At 44.0% G+C, this 27,659-nt stretch overlaps 1 protein-coding gene across 3 annotated transcripts in view; it reads right to left on the bottom strand.

Moving 5' to 3' along the window:
* The window catches only part of TET1 (tet methylcytosine dioxygenase 1), a 63,596-nt gene extending 42,612 nt beyond the window's left edge, over positions 1 to 20,984 (bottom strand). Inside the window, exons 1-3 of one of the 3 annotated variants that reach the window (XM_039553518.1) lie at positions 20,762 to 20,984; positions 10,203 to 12,254; positions 3,338 to 3,388 (exon numbers count right to left, since the gene is read on the bottom strand). In XM_039553518.1, the coding sequence (XP_039409452.1) occupies positions 3,338 to 3,388; positions 10,203 to 12,131 (1,980 nt within the window). In that variant the 5' untranslated portion in view covers positions 12,132 to 12,254; positions 20,762 to 20,984. The remainder of the gene's footprint in view (positions 1 to 3,337; positions 3,389 to 10,202; positions 12,255 to 20,761) is intronic. The other 2 variants (XM_039553516.1, XM_039553517.1) reach the window with 2 other exon arrangements.
* Positions 20,985 to 27,659: the final 6,675 nt, after the last annotated feature.

The following is a 27,659-nucleotide window of genomic DNA, read 5'->3' as shown; positions in this document are numbered from 1 at the left end:
AAACACACAAACAGAACCAGAGAACACAGACTGTGCAGGCAGTCACAAAACTCATTTAGCACCGCATATGTAATTCTGATTTCTCCCACAGTCTCTTCCCTATTTTTCCCCCTCCCTTTTTAATTTCTTCCTTTTGTTTTGTTGTTGTTTTACGTTTCTTTAATCTCCATCAGGGCAAGAAACACCCGCAGCCATCCAAAAGGCAGCCTTGGCTCCCCAGAACCCCCAGGAAAGACCATGGATTATGCTTCACCAGCTGCCTCCTGATCTGTGGGGAGGTTTCCTTACTGGTGCCACTGCTGCCTACACGTGGTAGATTTTCCTGACAACACGATGCAACTGTCCCATTGTTCTAAGCTGTGTGTTAATGAACTTGCAAGGGACTGCAAGTATTTCCCCATCCTTAGGAAGAGGTGCACTGCACTGCCCAAACTGAGCCAGAACACCAGTAAGTGGCTAAAAAGGATGATGTTAAGTGAAGCAGGGTGTATAATGTGACTTTTGAAATGCAGACAAATGAATTTTTAAGTGTGAATCCCTTCAATATAGATTTTTCATTACCGGGAATAAAATTAAAGAAGTGTCTGCTTTACTGGGAAAAGAACACAATATAAACCCTAAGGAAAACTCAATATATTCCTTCCCTCGTATCCATTACTGTGAGCTTACAAAGACTCTTTAATGTGCACTTGCTTGCTAGAAGTGATGAATATTTCAGATGTTCGTTCAAAATAAACATGGAGAACCTAATACAGTATTTATGGCATGGATGAATTTCCTAAATGAGTCCTCCAATAACCAGAAAGGAGCATTAAGACATGAGTGTGGAAAATTATAAATAGTCCACAAAAGGTACAGCGTAATAGTGTGTATCACTTTTAGTCTTGTTTATATCTGTCCAACCCATTTTCAATTGGAAAGCACTGCTTATTTTCTCCCTTTACAGAATTTGTGAATAGGTTGGTCCTAAGCAGCATAGTTAGAAAGAACACAAGCCCTCTAAGTAAATAAATGTGAATCTATCAAAACGTGGGAAGGCTAGGGGGGAAAAAAAACCCCTCCATGTATTAGGAAGAAAGTACTACAACTCTTCCTTTAAGAAAGTTAAGAATACTACTTGAAGAAAATACGAAGAAAAAAGAACATATCCTGTCAAAAGTTTGAAAATGTCCCTGGTCAGATGCCCTCAGCCACTATCAACCATAAAATCAAACACTGAAGTTATAACTCAACAGATAAGACAACAATACTTTACATGGCTGTCCCACCAATAGCGGAAGCCAGGTTAGAGTCATATAACAACGTCACATTTCTAAAAATGCCCTAGTAAAGAAGTCTGCAAATTATGCACTTTTTTAAAGTTTACTGCAGCTGACAGAGCTGCAATGTAACTTAAGATGCCCAGCCTCCCTTCTCCCATCCAAAAAAAAAGGCCAACCCCCCCAACCCAAATCCAGTATTTCATGAGATGCGCCTTCAGAGGTACTGTGCCTTCTTTGGTGGATGCAATTGAACAAACTCTTAGGAAACACACTTGGGCACCACAAAACAAAGACAAATACTAGAAAACACAAAGAACAGTACCTAAAACCAAAGAGGAAATACCACAGAATCAATTCAGCAAAGGAAAAGTCAAACCAGAAATCAACCCAGGTTCAATGATTGACATGGATACTACACACACACACACAACCAGACAAGCCTTTCCATTCAAGAGCCAAGGGTGGAAAATAACACTTCAGAAGGCTTTTTGGAAAGGAGAGGAATGACAGAATCATATTGCATAGCAACCTGCTTGGCCATCTAATCACAAACAGTGGCAAAATGAACTCAAGAGGAAAACCCCAAGACGAACTGCGTACCACTGCTGCAGACAGACACCCAATACAAGGTATCTGTCTGTGACCAAAAAAAGACATTTTCCACACTTTGCCAGAGCAGGCATCACACCAATTACACATTATAAACTGGCTCATTTACAAACACTCCTTATTTTGCATGCTACTGTCAACAGCACAAAACACAGAATGACTAAATACTTCAAGTTTTAGCTACACCCATGCGCTATGTTACAAAGAGCAGCAGTAGTTAAAATGAATAATTAAAATCATACCTACAACAATGAAAACACTAATGGCTTAATTATTTTAATGCAAAAAAAAATAGTGCTAGTGTTGTACAATCACAATTAGTGTTAGCACACAGGTAGGTGGTTTGCACAACTACTCTACATGAAAAGACAGACACCCTTGAGGCTGGACAGGTTACTTGCTCCTTACTTAATTGTAACTTTGGTTTGTTTTGCCAAAGTTTCTGTAATGTGTAACAGTGACAACAAAACTGTTAAGAAATTGGGATGTTTTCAAGTAAAATTACACTACAGACCAGTCAGCATTTATCAAATCCAGTATGTCCAACAACTTCTGAAATTTTAGTATACTGAAACAATACTAAACTGTCTTATTTCATTTAGCTGGTATAAGAAAATAGTTCAACAAAGTAAGTTTAACAACCTACATTTTGTTCCTATTTTCACTAGCTTCATCTTACACATACCATCCATCTTACTTGCCCCCTCCATCCTCCAACATGTTAGTTTGCAACAACAGAATTAATGATTTATTTCTATTCAAAACATTCTAAAGATCAACTGAAAGAAGCAATATCAATATACTACCTGTTACTTAAAAACAAAAAAAGCCCCCCCCCCCTCCCCCACCCCAAACATTAGCCATGAGTGTAGCAAGTCTGTATTTTCATATAAAAACTAAGACATTTGCATTTGAAAGACCAATCTTTTGTTATCATGAAAGATAGCCATCTTAAAAGTGTGGAAGGAACGTGTTACCACGTGAAACTGAAGGTTGTTGTGAGTTTACAGAATTTTATGTTTCAGTTGAGGTATTCTAAAGTTCAAAGAAAAAGAGGAAATCAAAACTTCACTAAAGTAAGTAAAAAAAATCCACTTTTGTTAACTTGGCTTGCAGTTTAACATTGACTTCTCACAAGAAATTTCAGATGCCATAAAACCTGTATGCTAAAAACATTTAACTGTTACGTTTGGAAGTATGGAACTAGGAACAGAAGAAGTTAAAGGGAACGTTCAATGCAAGGGAAAGCAAACTTTTGGTCTGCAGCTTGTGCAGGAAGGTTCAAATATGTCTACAACATGCTGGAGAGAAAGAGGAAAGAAAGGACATGTTCTGTGCTTTTAAAATTAGCTAATCTGCTGAATAGCTGGAAAGCGCCGCTACCCAGCGTTTAACCCTTTGCCTTCATGACAAGAAAATGCTGCTCAAAATGGGAGGGGATAAATATCAAAGCAATCATCGGTTACCTTTAAAACTCTTTGCTTCCTCCTCTGAGGCCTTTTGTTTTCTGTTAGAACCTAAAAAAACATCAAATTGCAGAATATAAGTTGTGGTCACAAAGGCAGGCAGACACCTCCGATTTTTATTATGGAACAGCGATATTTCTGCAATACCCCGAGTGCTTTACACGCGGCACTTCCACGGGCCGGCGGCGGCTCCCGGCGGCCCGTCCGCCGCCCCCGCGGCGCCCCTCACATCGCGGGAGCCCCGCGTTCCCCCTCACGGCGGCGGCGCCCCTGCCCCGCCATCTTTGCTTCCTGCCGCAGCGGCGGCCGCGCGGGCGCGCGCCGCGTGCGGCCCCGCGGGAGCGCGCACCGCCCGCAGCGCCCCCCCGCGGCCTCGCGCCCGAACAAAGGGGTTCCCGCGCGGCCGCCCGCAAGAGCCGGCACGGATTCGCCGCGCCCGCGGAGCCGGCGCCGCCCCGCGCGTCGAGCACGGCCCAGGCGGGGCGGGCCACCCGCCCCGGGCACCAGGGCCGGGGTCTCTCGGCTTGACGAGGGCTGCGATGAGAGTGGGGTCAGGCGAGGACACGGCTCCGTGCACCCGCACGCGTGCGCAGACCGCCATGCACCGGGCGGCACAGCCCTGACCTTCCCTGCGAGCAACACCGGGGATGCATCGTCAGGCACCAGCGGCCATCGTGGGGCTCCGCACCCGCATCGTCCTGGAAAGAGTGGGTATCGCCGCTCACCTGGTGGAGGCCGCAGCCAAAGGGCCTGCCTTCACCTGCTCTCCCAAGCCGAGGGAACACGACGCTGCACCAGCCCGCTCCAAAATCTCGGCCGGGGGCCAGGAGCCCAGCGCCCACCGGACTCAACAGCCAGCGGCCCCTGCCTTCCCACCGCAGTCCCGGTGAAAGATACTCCTCTGTCTTCATCTATTCCTACAGCACCCGACAGAACAAATCTGCTGCAAACGGACTGCGATGGGAACTGGCCACCGTATAAACATCAAGTGCAATTATTTTCCCACAACTCCACCTGCTTAAAACGTTCATCCGGATGGAAGGAGGACGGAGGGATCACAGCTCTACCAGTTGTCACACCGAGCCCTCATGGATCACACAGACATTCGCTAACTAGGGACAACAAACAAATAACAACGTATCTAACGCTGCAGTCACCGAAACAATTCGCAGTTGACATCTAAACCAGAACGCTGGCCACGGATTTATGCGCTAAAGATAAAACCAGTAAGAGAACACCTTCTCATCAGCTACAAACTGCAGTCAGAAACTGTTTTCTTATCTAGTGCTAGACTCTAATTAATTACTCTCCACTTACTGGTGCAAATCAGTTAAATACCAGAAATGCTCAGACGGGAACACACAAATCATTCTTCAGCATAGCAATTAAGTCAGAGAAAGCTGTTGCCCATTTTTTGTTGTCTGATGCTACCTTGTATCCAAGCTCTTCATTTGTTGCACCAGAGTGAGGTATTAAATAAGATTTAAGATAAGGTAAAGTTAAAATACTGATTTATAATTTTTTCCCCAAATACCCCAAGTCTCCAAGGGTCTTTATGCATATTAAAAATGAGAGAGTGGAAATCACATACACTTAGTGACCTGATTCTTCTTCGTATTTTTGGCTACTTAAGATGCTTTACAATACAGAGGAAAAAGAGGAACAGTATTTTGTTTGCTTAGAAACCTAAGACCCCATGTTCTGATTTAGTCCTCAGATTGGTGTGTGCACTGGACAGTAGTTTCAGGTTTCCTTTTTACTCACACACTTTCCGCTCGTGTTAGGGGTCCTCAGACACAAGGAAGAAAAGAAACCTCTTCAAATAATTTTCCCATAAAAGCTTTAAGAACCAGCACAGAAAATAAGGAGCAGTGAAGAGGCAACTTGTTACATACAGCCTCTGAAAGTAACTAGAGCACAAACGAATCCATCTCACTGTAATTTAGGTTGCGTTATAGTCCACACCCAGGATCACAGGGAAATGACAAAGTACTGTGAGTTGTAATTATTTTACACTCCTACAGAGTGTGAGTGTCTGTGTAAAATAAGAGTGAACTGCACAACTCCAACTCCCTGCCCTGCATTTGTGGAATAGGGTAGGCTGCATGCAGCTTTGCTCATCACCCATGTTACCAAGCTCCTCTAGCTCTGTGCTATCCCCTTACTCTCAAGTATCATATTAACTAGTGTTTTTATGTGCACTCATTTTAAAATTCAACTGGCTTAAATATTTCTGGAGTCAATTGTAAAATAAATACCACAAAGTCTAAATTTCTTGATTATAGCTAGGCCTGGATGGAAAACAAGAATTCCATTTTGCTTTTATTTTTTTGAGATTTCGACACTTGGTTTGTTCCAAAGCAGAGCAAACCTTTCAAAAATTCAAGAGGAGACAGATGGGATGTGGGAGACCAAAGTTCAAGCCCCTGGTCCACATCAGGCAAAAAGCCCTTACCACCAACATGTTCTAGTAATTCTCATTCCTGTTTTAAGTTTTAAACAGAAATTTCATTTGAAGCCTTGAGAAAATTCCTCCAAAAATAGTTGCATTAAGACAGATAGCTGTGAAAGGTTCCTGTTAAATCAGCATTTTCCATTCAAGGAATGGCTTACTGGAAAGTTCCCAACCAACTTGAATTGCAGCATCCTTTTTTAATATGTCTGGGTTTTTTGACAGTGTGTTAAAAACCCACAGACAAGCAGGCCCTTATTGTTATTTAATATTTCATGTCACTCAGATTACAGCTATTAAATAAGATGTCTCATGACACCTTGGGCAACCCAAATGAACTTAAACTCAGTGACCTCATTTTTTTGGTCAGTTTGTTGACTACAGGTCGCACTAAATCTAGCTATTTAGTTCTAATAGGAATTAAAGCCCTCCCCAGCAGATGCTTTCAACCCAAGAGGGCTCCCTGCCTAGGTAGGGCCCTAAAATGTAGGCACCTTGCCTTGACAAGCCCTGCAGAAAGCAGCCTTTGGAGATGAGGGCTCCCCACACTGACAGTTCGGCAGCAGCCCTGCAAGTTTATGGCCTTTTGGGCAAGAGGAGCTGCGGGGTCATGAACCCCTACAAGTTCAGCTCGGTAAGCGGAGCCGCTCAGCCTGACACCCTCGTGGGCCAGGGCAACAGCTCCCCCAGGAGAGCGCTGGCGAGCTGGGAGCCAGCCGAGATCCGCACCGCCCTGCCAGAGCCCGGCACAGCCGGCACCAGCAGCAGCTCCGGCGATGGCTGAGAGCACCCCGCAGGCGGTGTTTGCATCAGCACTGAGTGTGCCGCTCCATCTGCAACACCTGCCTGGCCAAAACGGGAATCCTTCTGCCATGGAGAAAAGAAAATAAACCCTGAGCCACCTTCCCTGTCCACATGCTACTTTTGAAGTCTACCAAATCCTCACCCCACACTGCAGCTCATCAAGACAGCCCTGACAGTATGCAATGAAATGGCAGCAAATCAGAGCACTTCTTGGAATTAAATCCACTTTTTGGAATGAAATAGCTGCAAAATAGCCCTCAGTAAGTGCTATACTATTTCATAAAACAGCAGTCTTTAAAGACAAGACAAAAATGTGGAAACATCACAATCCTGTGTAAGCTTCTCAAACTCTTCACTGTGAAGTATTCCTGCATTACTCATTCTGAGAGGGACAGTAACCCAAGATAAAGCCTTTTTCCTCTTCTTATGAAAACTTGCTTTACATTTTATTTACTGGGCTGCTCTTCCAAAAAATTCAATAAGCAAAAAATTGTTTTCCCTTATACATTTTAGGATTCTTCTTTACCAGCTCCTAACCAAGCAGGCACAGTGTGAATCCCTCAGGAAGAGGGGCGTTACATGCAACAATATTGCTACACACAGGGGCTGGGAACTACAGCCTACAAGGCCTTATCCAGACTTTCATGATGTCACATCCCTGCAAAACCCATTACATTCAGGAAGGTACAATATCACTGAAGGTTTATGTGGCTGTTATTTTTAAATGGTTTTTTTCAAGTCTAATGTAGTTCTCAAATCTATGTGGATTATGTGTGAATTAATGGAAATAACTGTAACCTAACTAATGCCAGTTCCAAACATGCAACTGATATTCTCCAAAGGCTGAGTGCTTGTGCACATGTGGGCATGAGTGTTGGAACACGCACTTCAGCTTACATTCATGGCTTCTATGAGCCAGGCCTTACTCCCTAAAACTGTAAATCCACATAAGTTCTTAAAGAAAACCAACACTTCTTTCATAAGCAGCATGTCTGGACTGCCAAATCCCACACTGCCTATACAGCCATTTAATGCACAGAGCTCTCACTGACTTCACTGGGACTTTTGCATTTTTTAGTTAGAATGGGGAGAGATAATTCCCTTTAAGGCAAAACACCAACATTTAAACTATGTTCCCGAGGAGCAGCAGAGCATGTCTATCCCCCTACACTCTCCTCCCAGTGAATCACCTCCAAAAAATGCTTACATTCCACCAAGATGAGAGAAAGAAGCATGACTCTTCTGAACAAGGAACACACTGAAACCAACCTCATTTCTTTTAATTATTTATGTTCACTTTCTATACCATGGACAGAGACATACAGTTTTGGGTTTTCCCCAGCTGCTTTATATTTGAAACACATTACTGTCCCAGAAGTCCCAGTGCTACCAGCCTGGGAAAACAATGGGATCCCCTACAATCTTATCTAAAGGATAGCTGCTAAACTGGGTGATAGCATTCCCCATCCCCGAACACCTTCCCCTGTATCTCAACACCTTTAAAGAGCTCATGTAACATTGTAGAAATACTTTTCTCTCTCATTTTCTCAGAGCACAGTTTCTAGAGATTGAAAATGAGGCAAGGCTTCTTTCTAGGAATATCTGAAAAGGCACCAGGTTTCATTCAAATACAATTTTATAAGAAAATACCTGACATGTTCTTAAATGTCAGGAACAATTCATTTCCTCCATGCAGCACCCTGGAATTTCATACAAAATTTAACGAGAAGTGAAGGAGGCCTCTGGTGCAGCTCTGAATACATCATACAGAATGTGACCAATCTAATGAAATAAAAGCACACCAAAATAAAAGCTGCCAAAGAAAAGAATAAAAACAAGGAATCTCTCATAAAGAAAGTAAAAGAAGTGCCCAGAGAGGACAAAGGTGAAGGGGCAAAGCTAATCTGCAAGGAGAAGGTCAGGCTGAGCAACAAGAAAAGAAGTATGCCTAGCCTGGAAAACAAAGGTTGACAGAAAAGCTGGAGTGCTTCCTTTCACTGACCCTGCCAAAACCCTTTTTAAAACATGGCTTTTAGATCACTTCCTACCTCAACTCCACAAATTCTCTCCCATGAGCTTTTCTTCAATCCCACTGACTAAATATACAAAAGGACACAATGTCACTACTCTTTTGCTGTAAAAAGTCAGGATAAGTCTCTACCACCTTTATTGTTTTAATATCTATCTTAAGTCACATTATAGCTGTCCCTCCCCTCATTTTTTTAAGAGCATAAAGGAGTAGTTGAGACACAAAGAGGTTTTTTGAATGAATTCTGAGCCAAACTGTTTAAGCCTACTTTCCTAAGCCTCATATCTTAAAATATACTTCCCCCACAAAGGGGAATATATAATATCCCCTCACTGCTACAGGACTCTTCTTTCTGCTTGCCTACCTTAAAACCAGAACGGACTTCTCTGCCAATCCTGGTAAGCACAGGACAGAGCAGTGAAAACAGGAGGTCTCCTGAGATCTCCGCAGATGACAGGAATTTCTACCTGCTGTAAGAACACACCATTTTAATGAAATGGCTCTTCAGAAAGGTTTTGCAGGTGCATTCTCCCCAGTGTGAACTGCTCCACTTGGAGTACACACTGGTGCAGAGACTTGAACCTCAGTTTCCCACATCCCAAGGCAAATGTCCCAGTGATTTAACTACAAAGACAGCCTTTCCCCCTTTGTGGTTCAAGTACTAGTGGATCATATGAAGAGAACACTCCCAGCAGGACCTGGCAGTGCAGAGTCTAATGCTGCAGCCCAGAGGTCAGGGAATTCAGTTGGGATGCGGGAAATCTATGTTCAACTCCCTACTTACCTGATTTAAAGCCTGATCTTGAACTGAAATCCCTCAGAAGGTCAGTGCTGTTATCACATGGGCATACAGACTGTCTTTTCCCCTCCTCTTTGTTCCAAAAGTTATGACCTGGGTTATAAAAGGCTGATGGATCAGAAAAATGAGTAAGAAACACAGAAAAAGAAAGTATGTCTGGGGAATGTGGTAAAAGACAAAGAGAGAGAGGAAGGAGAAGTGAAATGAGAAAAACAGAAGAACAGACAATTAGAAAGGCAGAAAGATGCGAAAGAGGAAAATGCAGCTACAACCTGGTCCTGAAGTTTATAAATTGATTTCCACCAAATCTGTCATCACAAGAAAATTACTTTAACTGAACCAAAGAGCAAACAACCTGCCTTCCTTTGCTTTTAGCCTTCAGTATTTTAAAATACCAACACTCTCCCTAGTAATTCACAGTCTCCTAAGACTACCCTCAATCTCCCTCCTCCCCACATTTAGTGCTTAAATCTTTCTCATTTCTTTATACACTCCAATTAATCCATTGTTTTGGCCAATACACCAATATCTGGGGGACAGAGTTAAAGCCGTATTTACCTTTGATTTTATGGGTTTACAAAACAGGAACAAGACTAACTCCAGCTCACTCTAACCTACACTTCTGTAGATGACAAGAGGAAGTTACTGTACAACCTGTTAGCACCAACGGTAGCGCTGAACTCTCTAAAGCTGTAATGTGGCCAGCATTTCCCCTTGCAGAATTATACAATGCACCTCAAAGCTCAAAAGAATGACTTAATCTGAAACTTCTTTGTCTTACCTCAAAAGGTAGCGTGATTGGTGGTGGTGGCTTTTTCAGTTCTTCACATTTTCTCTTTTTACATATCCGGTGACTAGTTTTGCGCTTCCTGCAACAGCTGCATTCCTCACAATTTGTTTTCCGCAGACAGGGCTCACAGACCCCACAACGCCTTCGTTTCTTTTTCTCCAGCATAGGGAGCAGAGATGAATATGGAACAGGGTAATCACCAGCTGGATTTTTAAGAGAGGATGGCCCTGAGGCCTCAACTGCTTCAGTGCTGTTGCTCACGTTATCCTGAACTAAATTCAAGCTTACTCCGACACTTCCCAGCTGTGATGAATAATCATTATGCTGCAGTCTTGAGTCAGCTGGCAAATCTGCATTTATGGCTTTTTCTGAGGCAAGAGCAGAGATTTCCATGCTTGAAGGCAACTCCGAAAGAAAACTTGCAGAGAATTGTCCAGAGCTTTCAGCAGAGCTTTTATCAACTGTGCTTTTTTCTAAATCTGAAGATAAAGTGGGGATATATCCTGAATTCAAAATTAATGTCTCTGCATCAATACATTTAACAAGCTGTTCGATGTCCTCTACTTCAATATTGTTTAAAGAGGTACTGGAGACTGGTTCACATACTGTAAATATGTTTTTCGTGTCAAATTCTGAATTCTGTCTCGTACAACTCAAATCTGAATTTGAATCAAGTTCTTTGTGAATGGGTACAAAATCCACAACCAGTTTCATGGGGTATTCTGCAAGTGAGCTTGCACCTTCAAAATGTAAAAGCAAATTTGATTCAGAGGCAGCTACAGAACTGGAATTTGAACCAATGTCTTTATTCCCAGGTTCCAAATCCCAGCCTGCCTTCAAGCAGGACTCTGCAAGTGACCTTGCATCTTCTAATAAATGTTCTTGTGAGTTAAACTCTGAGGTAACAAGAGGTGCAGAACCCAAGTCTTGTTCTTCCCTAGGTAGCACCATGTCCAGCCCTGCTCCAATGTGGAATTTGGCAAGTGTGACCGACTCTATCAGTACTGCTGAGCTGAGGTCTGAGGTATCAACAGAGCTGGAGTCAGGTTCTGTACTGTTAGGCACCACATTGAAGGGGGTCTCTGCATGCACCTTCAAGTTTGATTCAGAGGCAATGATAGAGTCGGAAGGAGAAGATGGAAGAACCAGCGCAGCATCTTCAACAAATGCTTCAGCCAAACTACCTGCATCAAGATCACTGGGTATCTGCTCACAGGGCAGGTCTTCATGCTTAGATTTCATCTCTGAAGCTTCTGTACCATCATCAGTTACCTGACTGTTTGGAATGGAGTCATCTGTTTCAGATATTTCTACCTCCTTGTCCTGACTGGCACATGGGATAACAGGCTCTTCACCTGCACTACACAGACAGCCTTCTACAGGCAGAGCAGCTAACTCATTTTGTGCTAAATCTTGTTTCAAAGCTATTTCACCTGTGTCATCATTTTTCTCTTGTACTCCTGCCAGGGCTTCTTGTTCATGTTTTTCCTTTGTTTCTAGCCTTTTTTGTGCTGCAGCTTTCCTGGGTTTTGCAATTGCTGGAGTTTGGGGCAATCTTCGGGAGAAGGATCGGTTACGGAGAGACATTGTAAAGCCATTGCTGTTGAAAGAATCCTGGTTGTGAAAGAGGATATTGTCAGCTTTCTCCAAACTCACCCAAGATGCTCCAGACAAGGTTCTGGTTACACTGCTCCTGAGAAGTCTACCTGAAGAGCTCATGATTGGTTTCTTTTCTTGCTGTTTTTTCTTAACATCTTTTTCTTGCACTGGCTTTTTACCTTTTCCAGAACTAACAACTTTTGTGGAAGTCTTTGTGGTTTTCTTTCTCACTTGGCTAGATTTCTTTTTGCTCTGGTTAGTTTTCCTTTTGCCTAACTCTTCTTTTTTGGCTGATCTGGAAGGCCTCGCATGGTGAGCCATGTCTGTGGAGCAGGAGGAATGTTAAGAGGAGAGATGGAAAAAAATCATGAGCTCTTGAGAGACCTCTTCAATAGAAAACTGCATACTCCCATTGCTGCTTTCTGTGCTGATACAATGTCAACTCTGAAACAGAAAAAGATACAAAACAGCATTAATATACTTCTAATTAATAAAAGGTGCACATATATTCAACTGACAGTTTTTAATATTTAAAAATACAGAGGTAGAATCAGAAATAGCAGTATGGGGTGTTATGTTCAACTAGCACGAGCTTTGAAAATATTAGTATACTACAAAATAAAAAGCTTGCCTAAAGGCCTGCAATACAAAGAAGCAAACTGAACTCAAATGACCAGGCAACACCACATATTTACTGTTTTATGTCAGTTCTAAAAAGTTTGAGTTTTCTCAATTTTATTAACAGTTCATTAACCAATAAACTTCCTTTGAGTAAAGGGGAGTTCATATTTATCAGTGTAAGGACATTCAGGGACAGAAGAACAAAGCTCAGTTTATTTTGTGTGTACTCAATATATCATCACCAGGGCATCTATCATTCTTTCACCATCCACTGGTAGCCCACCATGGTACAATTCCAGATAAAATGGGAGAAGTAACTAGCTCCCCAAAGAGATCAATCTGTGGTATTACAGGGGAATGGGATCAGGGAAGAATTGGTCTTTCCCAGTATTATCTTCCAGAATACCTTCACAGCACACTGTATTACTCTCCAAGCCTTGATTCCATACTGTCTACCTATATCAGATATTTTATGCAGGGAAGATGTCTCTGCTTCATCACTATGACGTAATAAATTTATCTTCAAAAAAGCACCATACATCTGTCCCAAGCTTTTGTCCCCAAACACAGCTGCAATGCACAGGTCCCCCAACTCCCCAAACAAAATTAAATCATCTCAAAAGATACAACAAATTTCCCATGCTCCAAACCAAGTTCCTTCAAGGTGGGTTGGGTTTTTTTAAAATAAAGCAATTCTCACAAATATATATTTTTGAGCACATAGTGCTTTTTAAGTACCTGTGGAAGACTTTTAAAGCTTTATTTAGCTGTTTGAATAGATCAGGTGGGTGGACAAGGGCAGTCTCAAAATGGCAACAGGCAGAGCCAGAAGCTCTATAGTCTCCAGCAGGAAGGTACCTTCCCTTTACCATCATTCATTTGAATTCCTTAAGCCCAAATCAAGTCACCTCCAGGCCATCTGCACCGCATTGATGGGAAGAAGCCAAGAAAAGAAAGAACAAGTATGGGGATGATGTCTAAAATCCTGACCTCAAATGGAAGTAAAAGAAAGGGAATCTTAGCTTCTAAAGGAAATGGAAAAGGAAAGAAGAATGCTACCAGGTTCCTGACATCACCATCCCCTCCTACGACCTCAATCCCCACCTTGAAGCCAACAGGGTGATCTCATGGAGGCTGCACTTCCTCACAGCCTGGTCTGAGCTCTGCTGAAGGTGGGGAGAGTTTTGCTAATGCAGCCCAAACAGCACTGCCCCAAGAGAAGTTCATTATCCTGCCAAGGGGACGGGCCGGCACAGCCAACACTCACAGCCTCTGTGTGGGGCCACCAGCTTGCTGCTCCCCAAAGCAGCATGCGGGCACAGCCAGCCTGTTTCTGGCCAGCTGTTGTCACAGCCCTGGGCAGGCCACCCAGTGGCCACAGCACCTACCAAGGCTAACAGTAACTCCTCAAACTCTTTCTGAGTAGCTTACTTAAAGCATTTTGAAGCCTGGCTCTTGTTCATTCAGCTGTAGTAAGCCAACTGACCCTCTGTACTACAACATATAAGCCAAGTATCTTATCTAAACATGACATGATTATTTTGCATCACATCTTCATATTACATATCAGATGAACATGATTACTGAGACAGCGGGTTTTTTCACATGCACAAATACCATTTAGAGCCATATACAAGACAAGGCAAAACACTTCTCAGGTCACATCAGAAAAGAGTGCCCATCAAACACACAACAAACAAGCTGAATAAATAGCATCCCTCCTCCATCACAGCAACACATCCAACCTGGAGAAACTAAGTAGACACGTGCAGCTGTTTATAGTTGCGGGTGAAGCTTCAAAGGTCACAGAAGAGTCCTGAATAGCTCCCACAGAAGCACTCTATAAAAGTTGGGTCAGACACTGAAGTAGTAAAACAAATACAGTGCTGAAATGAAGGTAATCCAAGTCCTCCCCTCCCTCTACCCTTCTCTGGAGACGCATGGGGGAAGGGGGACATGGCCATTAGGAGTCACTCCATGAATCAAAGAGGGCATCGGCATCACATCAGCAGGTCCATGACATAGTTGTTGGCAGCCTGCAAAAAGCCTTCCCAGTTTCTTTGGGTTGTGACAGAGACTGGGATCCTCATTCCAAAGGATGGCCTGGAGGGCTGCAAAACCAGCTGGGAGCAAGCAGCAGGCACATCTGTAGCCATTAGCAGAGGAGCTACACAACAGTAGCAGGAGAGGAAATGCGAGCTACTTTCAGAGCCTATAGCCAGGATAGCAAAGAAGAAAGCAAGCCATCAACAAAGGCCAGGCAACATTCGAATGTGTGAATCAGGAGGGAGACTGAAGAGATAAAGTCTTTTCTCTTTATGTCAGCCCTAAAACAGAAGAATGACCAGACAATACAGGAGGTCTGGAGTGGAAAGAGTGACTGGATTTTTGAAAATTTCACTGAATGTGAATAATGCTTTGCTCATATTACTTCTCTACACAAGCAGTTGTTATTGTGGAAGTTCAGGAAGCATGACCATCAAAATTACCAATCAGAAGCCTAATTTATAACAATTTGGTAAATTTTTAAAATCATTACTACAATTACATGATAACGTGTCTTTACCTGCATTGGGATAGGACAGGGGGGATGGCTTCAAGGTGAAGGAGGGCAAGTTTACATTAGATATGAGGAAGAAATTCTTCCCTGTGAGGGTGGTAAAGCCCTGGCACAGGTTGCCCAGAGAGGCTGTAGCTGCCCCATCCCTGGAAGTGTCCAAGCCCAGGTTGGATGGGACTTGGAACAACCTGGTCTAGTGGAAGGTGTCCCTGCCCATGGCAGGGAGTTGGAATGAGGCAATATGTAAGGTCCCTTCCCACTCAAACCATTCTGTGATTGCACAATTTGAAAATTGCAAAAGAGTTGCTTCAGGACTGAAGAGGTAAGATCATCCTGGGGTTCTTTGGTTGGTTGGTTGGTTTTGTTTTGTTTTTTTATCTTTTAATACAGAGAAACACACCTGTCTGGGAAGAATGTAGGAAACTGTCAATGCCAAAGCACTACTTGTCTTCAGGGCCAAAATTAGAGAGGCTATTAACAGAGTGGTTCAAGACTTCCTTTTTTCTCGCTAGAAGAAGAATGCTGATATTTGTAGGAAATTGCCTGGCTTTAAATGCTGCATTATAAAAGATGGCAAAGGCTTTGTCTGACTCAGAGATGACAATACAGGGTCACAAGAACAGCAACACTTTTATCCATTTTGTTTCAATTTTGTTACTGGAATGACTAGTTTTTCAGAAGAGATCTAAATAGACCCCAAAAGGAAATTTTTGGGGGCTAGGGGGTTATTGCTTGACTTTAGTTATATTTGTCTGGGACTTTGAGTACCTGACCTGCAAGGTGATTGTATGCTCTTGGGCAAAATGGTTGTCAGCAAGAGATATCTGCTTCCCTTTAAGAAAAGGCCCTAGTCTTGAATACTAGTCTGCCAGAACCACCTTAACTGCTAGCTAAAACTGTCTGACATTTTAAGTAACATGTCCTAGAAGTCATGTTGCTCTTTCTTTGCTTCCTCTTCCACGATTAGGACCAGAATACTAGGTAGCTGCAAGGTTGGTATTCAAGTTTTGTTTTCTGTAACACTAGGAAATATTTTACCTGTTCCATTTAAAGCACTGGAAAGGACGCTTGGTATCTGCAACAGTTGCAAATCATCTCATGCCACTTCTTAAGGACAACAAATGGCTTTATCACATCGGTCATATTTCACAGCAAGTAATCAATTATATCTCCAAAACACCTATGGGACTCAACAGGATTATAAAACATAAACCTCATGGGGCAATATACTAACTGGTCACTTTTCTATCATCCTGGAGAGAAACTTACTTCAATGCTTTCTTCTGAAAGCCCAACCAGGTGAGATCTGCCATGCCTTCCCTCACAGGGGAGCACAGGCGTCTCTAGGATGTAAAAGGGGGCAATAGGTGACAGGAGAGTTTGCAGGGAACTGCCCTGAATAACGCCAGTGCATCTTGGAGCTGTCTGTTACTTGCGCCAACTTATCTCTTGCTTAAGTGTTGCTCATTCATGGTAATAAATCTGGAACAACTCCACTGACTGCTATAATCCACACAAATACTGCTAAAAAAGCTAATCAAAGGCGAAATCTTTTAGTCCTGTCTTGGTCAAAATTCCAAACAACTATAATGAGAATTCTGTCTAAAAAGTAATTAAGAAATTTAACCCCATACTGTCAGAATGCCTCCAGAAAAAACAAAACAAAAACCCCAAACAAGCAAACAATGACCCCAAACAAACCCACCCACAATGTTTCAATTTAAACAAATGGGTAAAAAAAAAGATAAAGCAAGTTTTCATTCTAGAGACAGTGTCAATCAAGATTCTGTTACATAACTTGATTCTTGTTGGAAGATGGCAGGGGAAAAAGAAAGATATTAGAAGATGTGTCCTCATAAAAAACGGCAGCAGCTATTTTATGGTGTTATGAAAGATGGTGAGTGACCCCTGAACAAATAGAGCAGTACAGGGAAAAAAAATGACACAGCTAGCAGTCACTAGTTTCACTAGTCACTGGTTTCACTACAGTCAGAGGTACTTAAATACATTTTGTTTCAGTGTTTAGGTATCTTTTAAAAAGTCCCTCGAGATTTGCCCTTAGGGGAAACAGACCTGGAAGCTTTCATAAAAGCCACTTAATAATATGCAGGTCCCAAGCAGTAAGGGCCGCAATGTGACTAAGTTTTCACACAAGCTCAGATGCATGATTTAGAATTGAAGAACACCTCATCTTCTGGCAGCGAATGCTCTAGAGGAAGATGCAAGAGACACCAGAGAAGACAGACATCAAAAAAATCCGACCTTCAGGTGCAAAAGCATGTCATATCATCTGCATATTCTTCCCAGCTGCACCAAAGCCAACCTGCTTTCCAATTTGGCCTAGTTCCCTGCTCTACTCATTGCTCTGCAGAACACTTTGTATATGAAAAGAAGGGAAATGGGTTAGGAGGAGGGAATCAGCTTTAATTTTCCCTTTCCCCCTACTTTAATCCTTGAATACACATTTGGCTTTGGTTAAGAAATAAAACTGAAACTTCTCATCTGCCATCTCAGTACCATGAGTTATTTCATACACAGCCTTGAACAGAAGCCTCCCCACTCCATTTTCCACCATATAGGTTTTCTGCTTTGCGTTACAGGACTATACCACTCTTGAGGCAACCAGCCATATTTCATCCACATACATCAAATTTTGATTTAAGCCAACACTTTCCAGCAGCACATGAATGTGGGACAGGCACTGCAGGATGACACCTCAGTTTCTCACAGACAAAGGCACAATCCTTTACTCACTCATCAGCAACACAGGATGATGCTGAGCAGACCAAGCACCAAGGCCTTCATCCTAAATTTTTGTCCTTGCTGGCCCCAGAAGGCCACCTCTGTGTTTGGAGGAGAAGGCAGGGCTTCCACCTCACTGCATCAGGAGCTGGAGGCTGCTGTGAAACGCTCCATGAATTCAGCAGGAGATGTCCATGGTTAGCATTTTGCAGTATCATGACTTCATGCACCTTGGAGCCTGCACAGTGACTTACACAGATAAAAAAAAATACCACAAAAAAACCTCCTCCCAGTTTAGGGAAAGCTCTATTAGAACGATTAGGAAAAAATAGAACTGGGGCAAGGAACCACACACAGGCGCCTAAACCACAAATCAGATCAAGCCTCAGACAAACAACTTGAGCCAAAAATCCATTGTGAAGACTGACACCACAATGTGCAAGTATCCTCCCTTCAGCCAGGCAGGAGCACGGGCTTACTTTAACCTGTGTGCAGTGCAGCCAAACACAGACATCCACAGGGGGAAAGCTAAAAAGTAAAAAGATGTGAAGTAATTTCTAAAGGCTCACCAAAGAAAAACCCCATCCACCAGAACACTCCAGATACATTTGAACTCAAAAAAAAAGCAAGCAAAGCAAACAGAACACCCTTGCTAATCATATGCCTGTCTAATTCTGCATTGATGCACTGCATTTTTTTTTGATAATATGACTCCATTCTTCAGAGGGTTTGCCTTTTCTTAAAAACAACAAAAAAAAAACCACAAAAAAAGCCCCACCACCATTAACTGAATCACCTTATCTCAAACTCAGCTAAAAGAAGGGGGAGGTGGAGGGAAGAACCTTCAGGCAAAGATTAAGCCTGGAAAATTTCAGCCTGAAAGGTGTTTTGAAATTTTAAGTATCTGAAAACAGAAAGCAGGATGGAAGTGCTTAGGCCAGCTTTAACAACCACGGGTACTATGCCAGTCATAATAAAACAATATCAGTGAAGATTCTGAATGACTACACAGTGAAGAATCAGGTCCTACAGAAACTACATCAAAGTTCCTTGGTACATCTCACCTTGAATTCTTCCCCAGTTACCTGCTTTGCACAACCTAGCCTGCCCTTGTCTCCTCCAAGCACAACAAACTCCTCTTATCTTGAGGGACTGACCCTCATCCCAAGAGCAACCACCACCATCCCTTGTGCTGCTGGAGCAACTGCCTCTGAAAAGCATAAACTAGCTTTCACCTCCTTTACAGTTAGAGTCGACTAGGCTACCTGCCCAGACCAAGATTAAATACTAAGTTTTCCCAATTCAATCTGTATTCCTAAATCGTCTTGACTTACATAATGAAAACAGGGTAATTATACCACAGAATAGCTTTCTGCCTCTCCACAAGAGTACCTCAAAAAGCACTGAGCACAGCTGGGGCGAACTATTATTATTTGGAAGATTATTATTATTATTTTCACAGGTTTTTCCATTGTCTTGAAAATTTAAAGAGACACCTCTGCCTTAGAAATCCACTTGGTCATGTTTAGATATCTAATGCTGTGATCTTTGCCCGTTTTGTCATTATTGTACTATAATTTCTAGAATAAGAGTTCTTTAGCCAGATCCATGCTGGTACAGCCACCCTAGCCAGCTTGTTTACAGGAGTCGACTCCCACCGCCTCACTCCAGGGTCTACACTGACATTGGTGCGCTCACGCCCTGCTCCAGATGCCCGTTGCACATTCCCCTCTCCTCCTTAAAGGAGCAGCAATCTCACCACGCTGGGTAGCTGCTACGTAGGCCGAGATACAAGTGATACCGACTACGTTGCCCTTTAAATATCTTTGGGGTGCAGCAGGATAGGCTGGCTGAGTGTAGGACAGACTGGGCACACAACTGGCGCGTCTCCTTTGACTACTGCTGCGCCTGGTCCCCTGCTCGCTCCTCGGGCGCCAGCAGCCATACCTCTGTAAGGTTAGCTGGTCCTGCCTCCCAGCAGGCCGCCTCGTCCTTTCTCCTTACCCATTCGGCGAGCCACATCCTTCTCCCTTGGTTCTATCACGAGCACGGCAGGGAGCATTCCCGCCAGCACCAAGCCTCCAGTTGCCACAAGACCACCACCTCTTCTCCCCCAGCTCCAAGAACAGCTGGACAAGCACTCAGCGCCCAGGAGCACCCCGGGGGCTACAGCCCTGCAGGGCTCCGGTTCCTTCAGTGCAGGCAGGCGGACCCCAAGGGGGGAAGGGAAGGGGCAGGAGGGCCCTCCTGGGAGGGAGGAAGCGGCTCCTCGTGGCCCAGCCCCGCCGCTGCTCCCCCAACCCCGGGAGCCCTCCCCGGGGCTGCAGACAATGGGGCCGACCCCAGCGGCGGCGCTGAGGACCCGCAGCGCCCATCCGGACGCGCCCGGCTTCTCCCGCCGCAAAGGCGGGGAGCCTACCCCCGGGGATGCTCCCCCCCAGCCCCGCACACCAGTGACACCTCCACAGGGCGATGCTGCACGGCCCTCGCTCGCCAGTTTTATGGGGGAGCGGGGGGGTGGGCTGCGGGGTTTTTCCGGCTGGCCAGGGGCCCCTACGGCCCTGCAGGGTCCTTTTAATTGTTCCCTCTCGTCCATGCAGGCTGCAGGCAGTTTCTCTTGCCTGGCGGGATTTTCCAGGCAGGCTCTGGCTGCTGCAGCTCAAACACGCTCCAGCACAGCCAGGGATACCGGACTTTTTCGCCTTTTCGGCCAACAAACTGCGTTTTGCATTTGAATAACCCCCAGCCTGCCTTCCTCCCCGCCTCGGAACGGCCCGAGCCGCGGGGCTCCGAGCCTGGCCGTGGTGGTGCCTCTGCCTCCCCCTCCCCAGTCCACCCTAGTTCAACTTTGCAACTAGCCAACGGAATAAGCGACAGGGGAAGGAGTGGAAAAACAGGGATTTAAAAAAAAAAAAAAAAAAAAAAAAAAAAAAAAAGGTGGGGGTCCGAGTGAAGAGGTCCGCGCCGTTTCCCCCCCCCCCCCCCCCCCCCGCCCGCAGCAGCCCCGGGACCCGTCCCGCACACGTACCAGGGCTGCGGCGCGGCCAGCCCGCAGCTCACAGGAAGGGGCGATGCTGGCATGGTTCGGAGCGGGGCGAGGCGCGGGTCACGGCCCGGGCCCCTGCGGGCGGGCGGCTCCCATGGCGCGACGAGCCCAGGCGCGGAGAGGAGCCCCGGGCCGCGAAACGTGCTCCGTGCTCGCGGCGGCGGCGTCGCCCCTGGCCGGACCCTCCGGGAGGGAGCGGGGAGGGGGCGGCTCGGCGGGGCGCTCGCCGCACTGAGCCCTCCCGGCAGGCGGCAAAACGCGCCCTGGATCCCCGAAGCCGGAGCGGGATTCGCCGCCCCCCCACACCCCCGCGCCCCGGGTGACCCGGCACGGCCCCGGGAACAGGGAGAGTGGCGGCAGCGCCCCCACAGCTGCCCACAAGGGCCGCCATCGGCGTGGCAGGCTGGTAACGCCGGGGGGTATTTAACAACAACAACAACAACAAAATAAATTAAATGACGGTAATAAGAGAAAAGGCAAATTATCCCGTTACTTGCGGAGGCTGTGCTTTGACACCGCATACCTCCCGGTCAGCTACGGTGGTGGCACTCTATAAAATAATCCCTTTTATTTTTAGCCCGGAGGAGGGAAAGCCTGGTCAGCCGTGACGGGCGAGGGGCTCACTGAGGGTCAAACCCCCTTCGCCTTACATGTGTCATCCAGGAGGACTCTCGAACACCAGCGTCCATCAGGCCCCGGCCATCCCACGCGTGGACCAAATACCCCCAGAAGCATGGGGAAGATGCTGGCTGAGAAGGAAGATCTGCTGAGCCATCCTCTCCCATCCTCCCTGCAAGGATGTTAACTATAATGAGCCTTGCTCTTTCCCCATCCCCCCACCTCATCCATTAAGAGCCACTGATGATACTGCTGCTCCTTCCCAGAGGGAAAGGGGTGAGTAAAATGTTATAGTAAGAGGAAGAGTCAGTCCACTGACTGACTTCTTCCACCACTCATTATCACCACAGCCTTTTGTGAAAAGCAGGCCACCAAATTTAACATCTCTTCAGACTGAAAAACAGATGTGGAAATGGGATGTGTGAAACAATATACCCAAGCAGTACTTTTTAAAAAAGGTTTCGTTATTATTACGTCTGTAGCTGTTATAGAGCACTTCAACTGTGAACCAACCCAGTCAAATGTGAGCCTGCAGAGAGGCTTTTCTGCTGCACACAAGGGAGCAGTACTGTCCACATCCATCCATTCCTAGAGATACTTTAAATGCCAACATTTTGCTGGTTTAAGTGACGTGATAAAGGAGAAGCAGTGGCACAGATCTGCACAACTCCTTGTCACTGCTGCTTTTCAGTGACAGTGGGTAGGAAGCCTATCACCAATTTGTACCTCCATCCTCTTCCAACCTACCCTACATGTCCTTGCAGTGAAAGAGGAGTACAGTCTGGGAATCCAAGCCAAGCTCACAGACACTTCAGATGAAACAAAGTGAAACCTACACCACAGACACCTGAATTTTGAACAGTTGCCCTCAGTGGCAGGGAATTTCAGCAGTGCACAAGTTCTCTTTGCTAGGTGTAACCATACCATCTCCTCCTAAGGGCTGGATATCAAGACTTATGTCATTCCAAAGACTTATTCTGCTAAAAAATAAGGTAACACAAGCTATTTTTATAAGATAAAATAATAGGTGGTCTGAGAGGTAAAATAACTATTGCTCCCAAACTGCTGCATGCAGAAGTTGAAGGAACTAGAACTTAATGATAAAACCCCACAGAATCAGAATATGTTTCTTGGGAAGATGGCAATAAGTTGGAAGTTGTGGGCTTGAATAAAATGCAGAGAATGAAATTAGTAACTTGGGGGGAAGCTACAAGCAATGAGGGCTAAGGTTTATTTAGAATAAGCAGGTTAATCGGAGCACCCAAGCATCAACACACACAATCACAGCTGCATTAGAAACAATGCCAAGGGCTAGGAAACAAACAAGAACTAACAATTGTTCATTTTCGCACCCACAGACTTATGTGCTCATGGTCTGAGGTCTTTCATCCTGGAAAGTAAATAGCACCAGGTCACAATCTTTTCTAGCAACAGTAAGATACTCAGCCTACCAAGACAAGCTGCGCATAAACGTTTGGAAAAAGATCTCACAGTAATGACTGTCTGGGCAACAAAATGGTAGATGAAATCCTTTCACTAAAATGCAAAGTGAGGCACATGGAGGGAAATATGGAAATCACAACCTCTAACTTCACTCCTACCATTCAAAATAAAAATCCTGATACTGTGACAGGTGCACCAGTGAAGCTGTTCTGTGTGCTCAAGTGCAGTGTTGGGCATTATTACAAAAGAAGGGGAGAACTGAACAGGAAACACCCCTACAACATCATTATTTAGCCCAGATCTCTTGTCCTCTTACACCTCAAATATAACATGCAGTCTGGTTTGCTTAAAAGGTGTAAAGGGAAGCTCAAAAGACACAAAACAGCAAGTGTATGCAAAAGCGCACAGAGCAGCTAAATGTACCAATATTTCCATCCTAGAAAGGCAGCAATCTGGATGAAAACCCAACCAATATACTGTACAAACAAAACCAGCAAGGAAAGTAATATCAGAGAGAGATACTCATTCAGTCAATGAGTGTTTAGAGAAACAGTAACTGTTTCTGTAAAGTAGAGGATATCAAGGCAATATATCAAACATTTAATCAGAACACCGACAGCAATTTCATACAACGTTGTCAAACCACAGAACTCACTGCTATAGCATGCTGAAGAGACAAAACACTTTAGAGGTTTTTTTTTTTTTAAAAGCAAAATTAATGGAAGAAAGTTTAATCAAAATCACACAGCATAGAAGTACTATTTTAGCTATACATTACTTGAAGCTGGAAGTGTCTACTAAATGCCCTGTATGCTACCCAAGCCTCCTTCCCTGTGTACATGTCACTAGCTATTTTTCTGAGTAAGGTTTTAAGCTGGTGGACCTTTGATCTGACACAGTGCTCCTATCCCTATGCTATTCTTCAGAATAAAACACATAACACCTATGTACAGAAAGAATAAAACTGAGCAATGTTGTGTGAAGAAATAAAGTGCACAAACCTGTAAGTAGCTCTGCATTGCAGGCAGCTCTGGCAAAATTTGAGTCTGTGGTGATCATGAGGGAGCTGTGAGGGGCAGCTGCTCCCTGACAGACAGAGAGCCCCATACAACAGCCAGCAGGACAAGGACCTCACCAGCCAGCACCCAACCCCACTGTACACACATAGGGTAAACAGAACAGGCCCAGTAGCACCATCTGCATTCAGGCATAAGGCCAGGTAATAAAACAGCTTCCAGGAGATGAGGTAGGTCTGAAGTTAAACTAAGAACTCAATCTGTAGGTCACAAGCAGGTCTGGGGACCCATAGCATAAGGACAAATACACAAAACCTAAGTGAATGCTGAACAAAGTCCATGCAGACTAAAAAGGCCAAACCTAAACCAAAGCTCTAAATAAACAGGGCCCATAGGTAAGCCAGGGTTAAGCTTAAATAGAGCTCCTGGGCCCATGGGCAAAAGATGTGGGTGGAGACTCCAGATGCAGCTGGTCAGGTCCATTATTAGTGCCCTCAGCGCCTTGACCCTGGAAACAGAATTATTGATGTATGCTGTCCCTAAATTAGTCCTGCAGAGTCATCTGGATCAGACCTGTGCAACAGGCACAGCATCAGTCCAAGCTAAGAAAGGTTAGATTGATGCTGAGCTTTAGCCCTTCACAAACCAAAAGCTCTGAGAATTACACTACAAAGACACCTAAACTGCTTTTTGAGGGACAGATTTGATCTAACCAGGCCTATCTTAGCTAGCCCTGTTTCCCTCGTAGTGGAAAGATGATAGTGAAACATTAGAGCTGTCTGCTCGTGTGATTACAAAACATGGATTACAGCTTCTACTTTCTACCAAAGCCTCCCTCACGTTTATTAGCTCGGACTCCAGTGTGACAAAGTGACCAGCCTGCTCACAGCCCAGATGTGACTTACGAACCTGCGTGCCACACTGGTGTGGGGTGCTGTGCTTGTGAACTCAGCTGAGCACAGGCCAAACACTCTCAATGCCTTTGGATTTATAATACAGATGATCAGATAAAGCACCCACAGCATTGTTAGTTGGCACTATCTGAAAGAGAAAAGCCTTGAACAACATGAGTTTAATGCAGAAACTCTTGAATTCTGTTTGTGGTTTTGACAATGACTTCCTCATTTAGTCTTTCTTGGCCCTGGTTCTGTAGATAGTATCTACCTGCCTGATTGGCACTGAAAACAGGTTAACATCTGTAGGCATGCTGAACAGAGACACTTTAAGCCTTAACACCGTTTTATGTGATTAAGGCCAGAAGGGACTACGATTTCATTTTCTGATACCCATTATACAGGCCCATTGCATTTACTCTAAATAATTCCTGACAGATGTTCCTGACCTGCAGTCTCACCTGGGGCCTCCACCCACACACCTGATTCATGGGCCCAGGAACTCCATTTAAGCTCAGGCCTGGCCAGTCCATTGTTCCCTGTCTAAGCTAAGGTGTAGGTGTGCTTACTTTGGGTGTTGCTTCTGGTCTTGTGTGTTGTCTGGACTTGGTTTCTAGATGAACCTTAGGCTTGTCTCTAGCCTTGTTTTGAGCCTTATTTTCTCTTCCTTTCTTGCCTTTCTAGATGCCCCATAGACCTGCTTTGTGCCCTCCCTGTGACTGAGGCTGGAGCCTGTTCCCAGGGTCCTACTACAGGGCTGTGCCCTGTCAGTGAAGATACTTCCTGTCCTGTGGTCATACCTGGCTCCTTACTTACCTCAGGAAGAAACACTTCTGCCTACTTGCTGACAGAGATAAAGCGAGCTTAAGATAGCACAGTGCCAAGGAACTGAGGTTTGCTAGAGTATTTATAATCTGCAAGCTGTGATTTTTGTGGCAGAAGAGGAATGAGTCTCGTGTGGAAAGTTACATACTTCTGATGTCCTCAGATATGGTTTCAGGTAAATGAACAGGCAGCTAGACAGATGTTACTTCAGATCACTAATTAGTAAAGACCAGAAGCAAGTCTAAAGACTTAAAAAGCTTATGGTCCAGAGAGATATGATACCTGAGGGTAATTTGTACAACTATCCCAAAAGAGGGCTTGGTGTACACCAGCATTTTAAGAACACTGAAAATAATTTTTTTAGTAGCCACTACTAGGAGGAGAGCTTACCTGACTTGAGTCTTGAAAATCTATTTTAATTGATACATATTTAAAAAATGTTTACAAACCCAAGCATCTTTAACAACAACAAAAAATCAGAAATAAATTGTAGCAATTGCTAAAACTACCTACCTGCTTCATTTTTTTTCTTCAAATTTGTAGCTCTGTTCTTGAGTACTGTAATTTTAATGTCTTCCCCTGCTAACTGTTGATTTACTGTGGGAGGATGACACAGTGTCACACATGAGTATAACCCAAATGACATTAAAATTGCTGATGACTTTTAAGAATGGGTCATAAAAGAGATGTCACCAGAGAAACCCTGTAAAAGGTGTAAACACTTCAAGATAAAAAGATGAAGTAACAGCTAGGACAATGTTACAATTTGAAGGTGCAAATGAAATACTACAGAGGCTAATGAAGAAAACAGAACCTGAGAGCACTTTATACCAGCAAGTATTTAAAAAACCCCAACAAAGCCATTCACGTAAAGCTTGTTGCTGAATTCCTTTGTGTGTTAGTATATCTATACAAGATGTTCTGTTTAGTTTTGTAATGCAAGCTTTTTACTGCTTTCCTAAACAGTATGCATGCATGGGGCACACCTCCCTAAATTATGAGGGTTGACAAAGCATCTACTTGAAATATCCTGTCTGTAGCTAAGAGAAGTAACAGCCAATCTATGTGATTATTGATTTTTCTAGTCTGTGGTGAAACTCTAGAAACTTGATGACTTTCAGCTGTTAGTGCAGTTGCCGTGCTTTTCTGTGTGAAATCGGTAAATTAGATTCCTACAGCTGGAGCTGTTAACACAGTATGGTTGCTGTGGTGGGAGGAGGCTTTTCCTGAGCAGAAACCCAAAAGAATACAAACTGGGTGGAGAAAATGGCATCAGCAGTGACTACAAAACCTGCTTCAGTTAATCACACAACAGTTGCCTTTCCATTAGACTTAAAAATCAGAATAACTTCAACAAAAAATATTAATTTTGCAGGTTTATTACAAAAGGTAAAAAGGCTTGAGAGTTTTCTCCTATAAAGAACTTATTTCATGTTTTCTAGAAGAAATCTATTTTTTTTAAAGTTATTGGAAAAAATGAATATTGCAACAGCCATTTCCCAAATATATAAATGATGCAATGATCAAACAGAGCAAAATGAAGTTTTCTTGATTCTGAAGCATGCTTAATTTTAAGGAATATAATCTATTAAAGGGAAAAATTAGTAACTTCTCTTGAAGGCAATCTGACACAAGCAAGAAGCAAAAATATTCTGGTGATTTGCTTGGAAAGTGATTCCTTTTTTTTGTGCAAGCATAGAGATCTGTTTAACTGGGGTTTTTCATGTTAGAGGACTTACTTTTTTAAAAGGCATATTGGTATATGAAATACTTGAAATCCAGATCAAGATGTACGGGGCAAAAAGTATATGAGGAATAGGTGAGTAACTGCAGAAAACTAAGAGTAAAGCTGACAGCATGAGCTTTCTCACTAGACGGCATCAGGTACGCTCTCCCTCCTTGCTCCATGCACCAGCATTCAGAAGGTGTTTTGTTTTTTTTCAAGAGCTGAAAACAGAAGTTCAAATGCCTCCTGGAAAGCCCTATACAGTGTAGGCAACAGAGATATCACAGAAAACCTAAAAAATTGTCCAAAATGTTGACAGCTGCAGAATGATACTGTGTTTGAGCTTTCTAAATCTAAAC

Source organism: Corvus cornix, chromosome 6 (assembly GCF_000738735.6).
Source record: "Corvus cornix cornix isolate S_Up_H32 chromosome 6, ASM73873v5, whole genome shotgun sequence".
Lineage (NCBI taxonomy): Eukaryota > Metazoa > Chordata > Aves > Passeriformes > Corvidae > Corvus > Corvus cornix.
The sequence above is the reverse complement of the archived record's forward strand: the minus strand, read 5'-3'. Positions and strand labels throughout refer to the sequence as shown.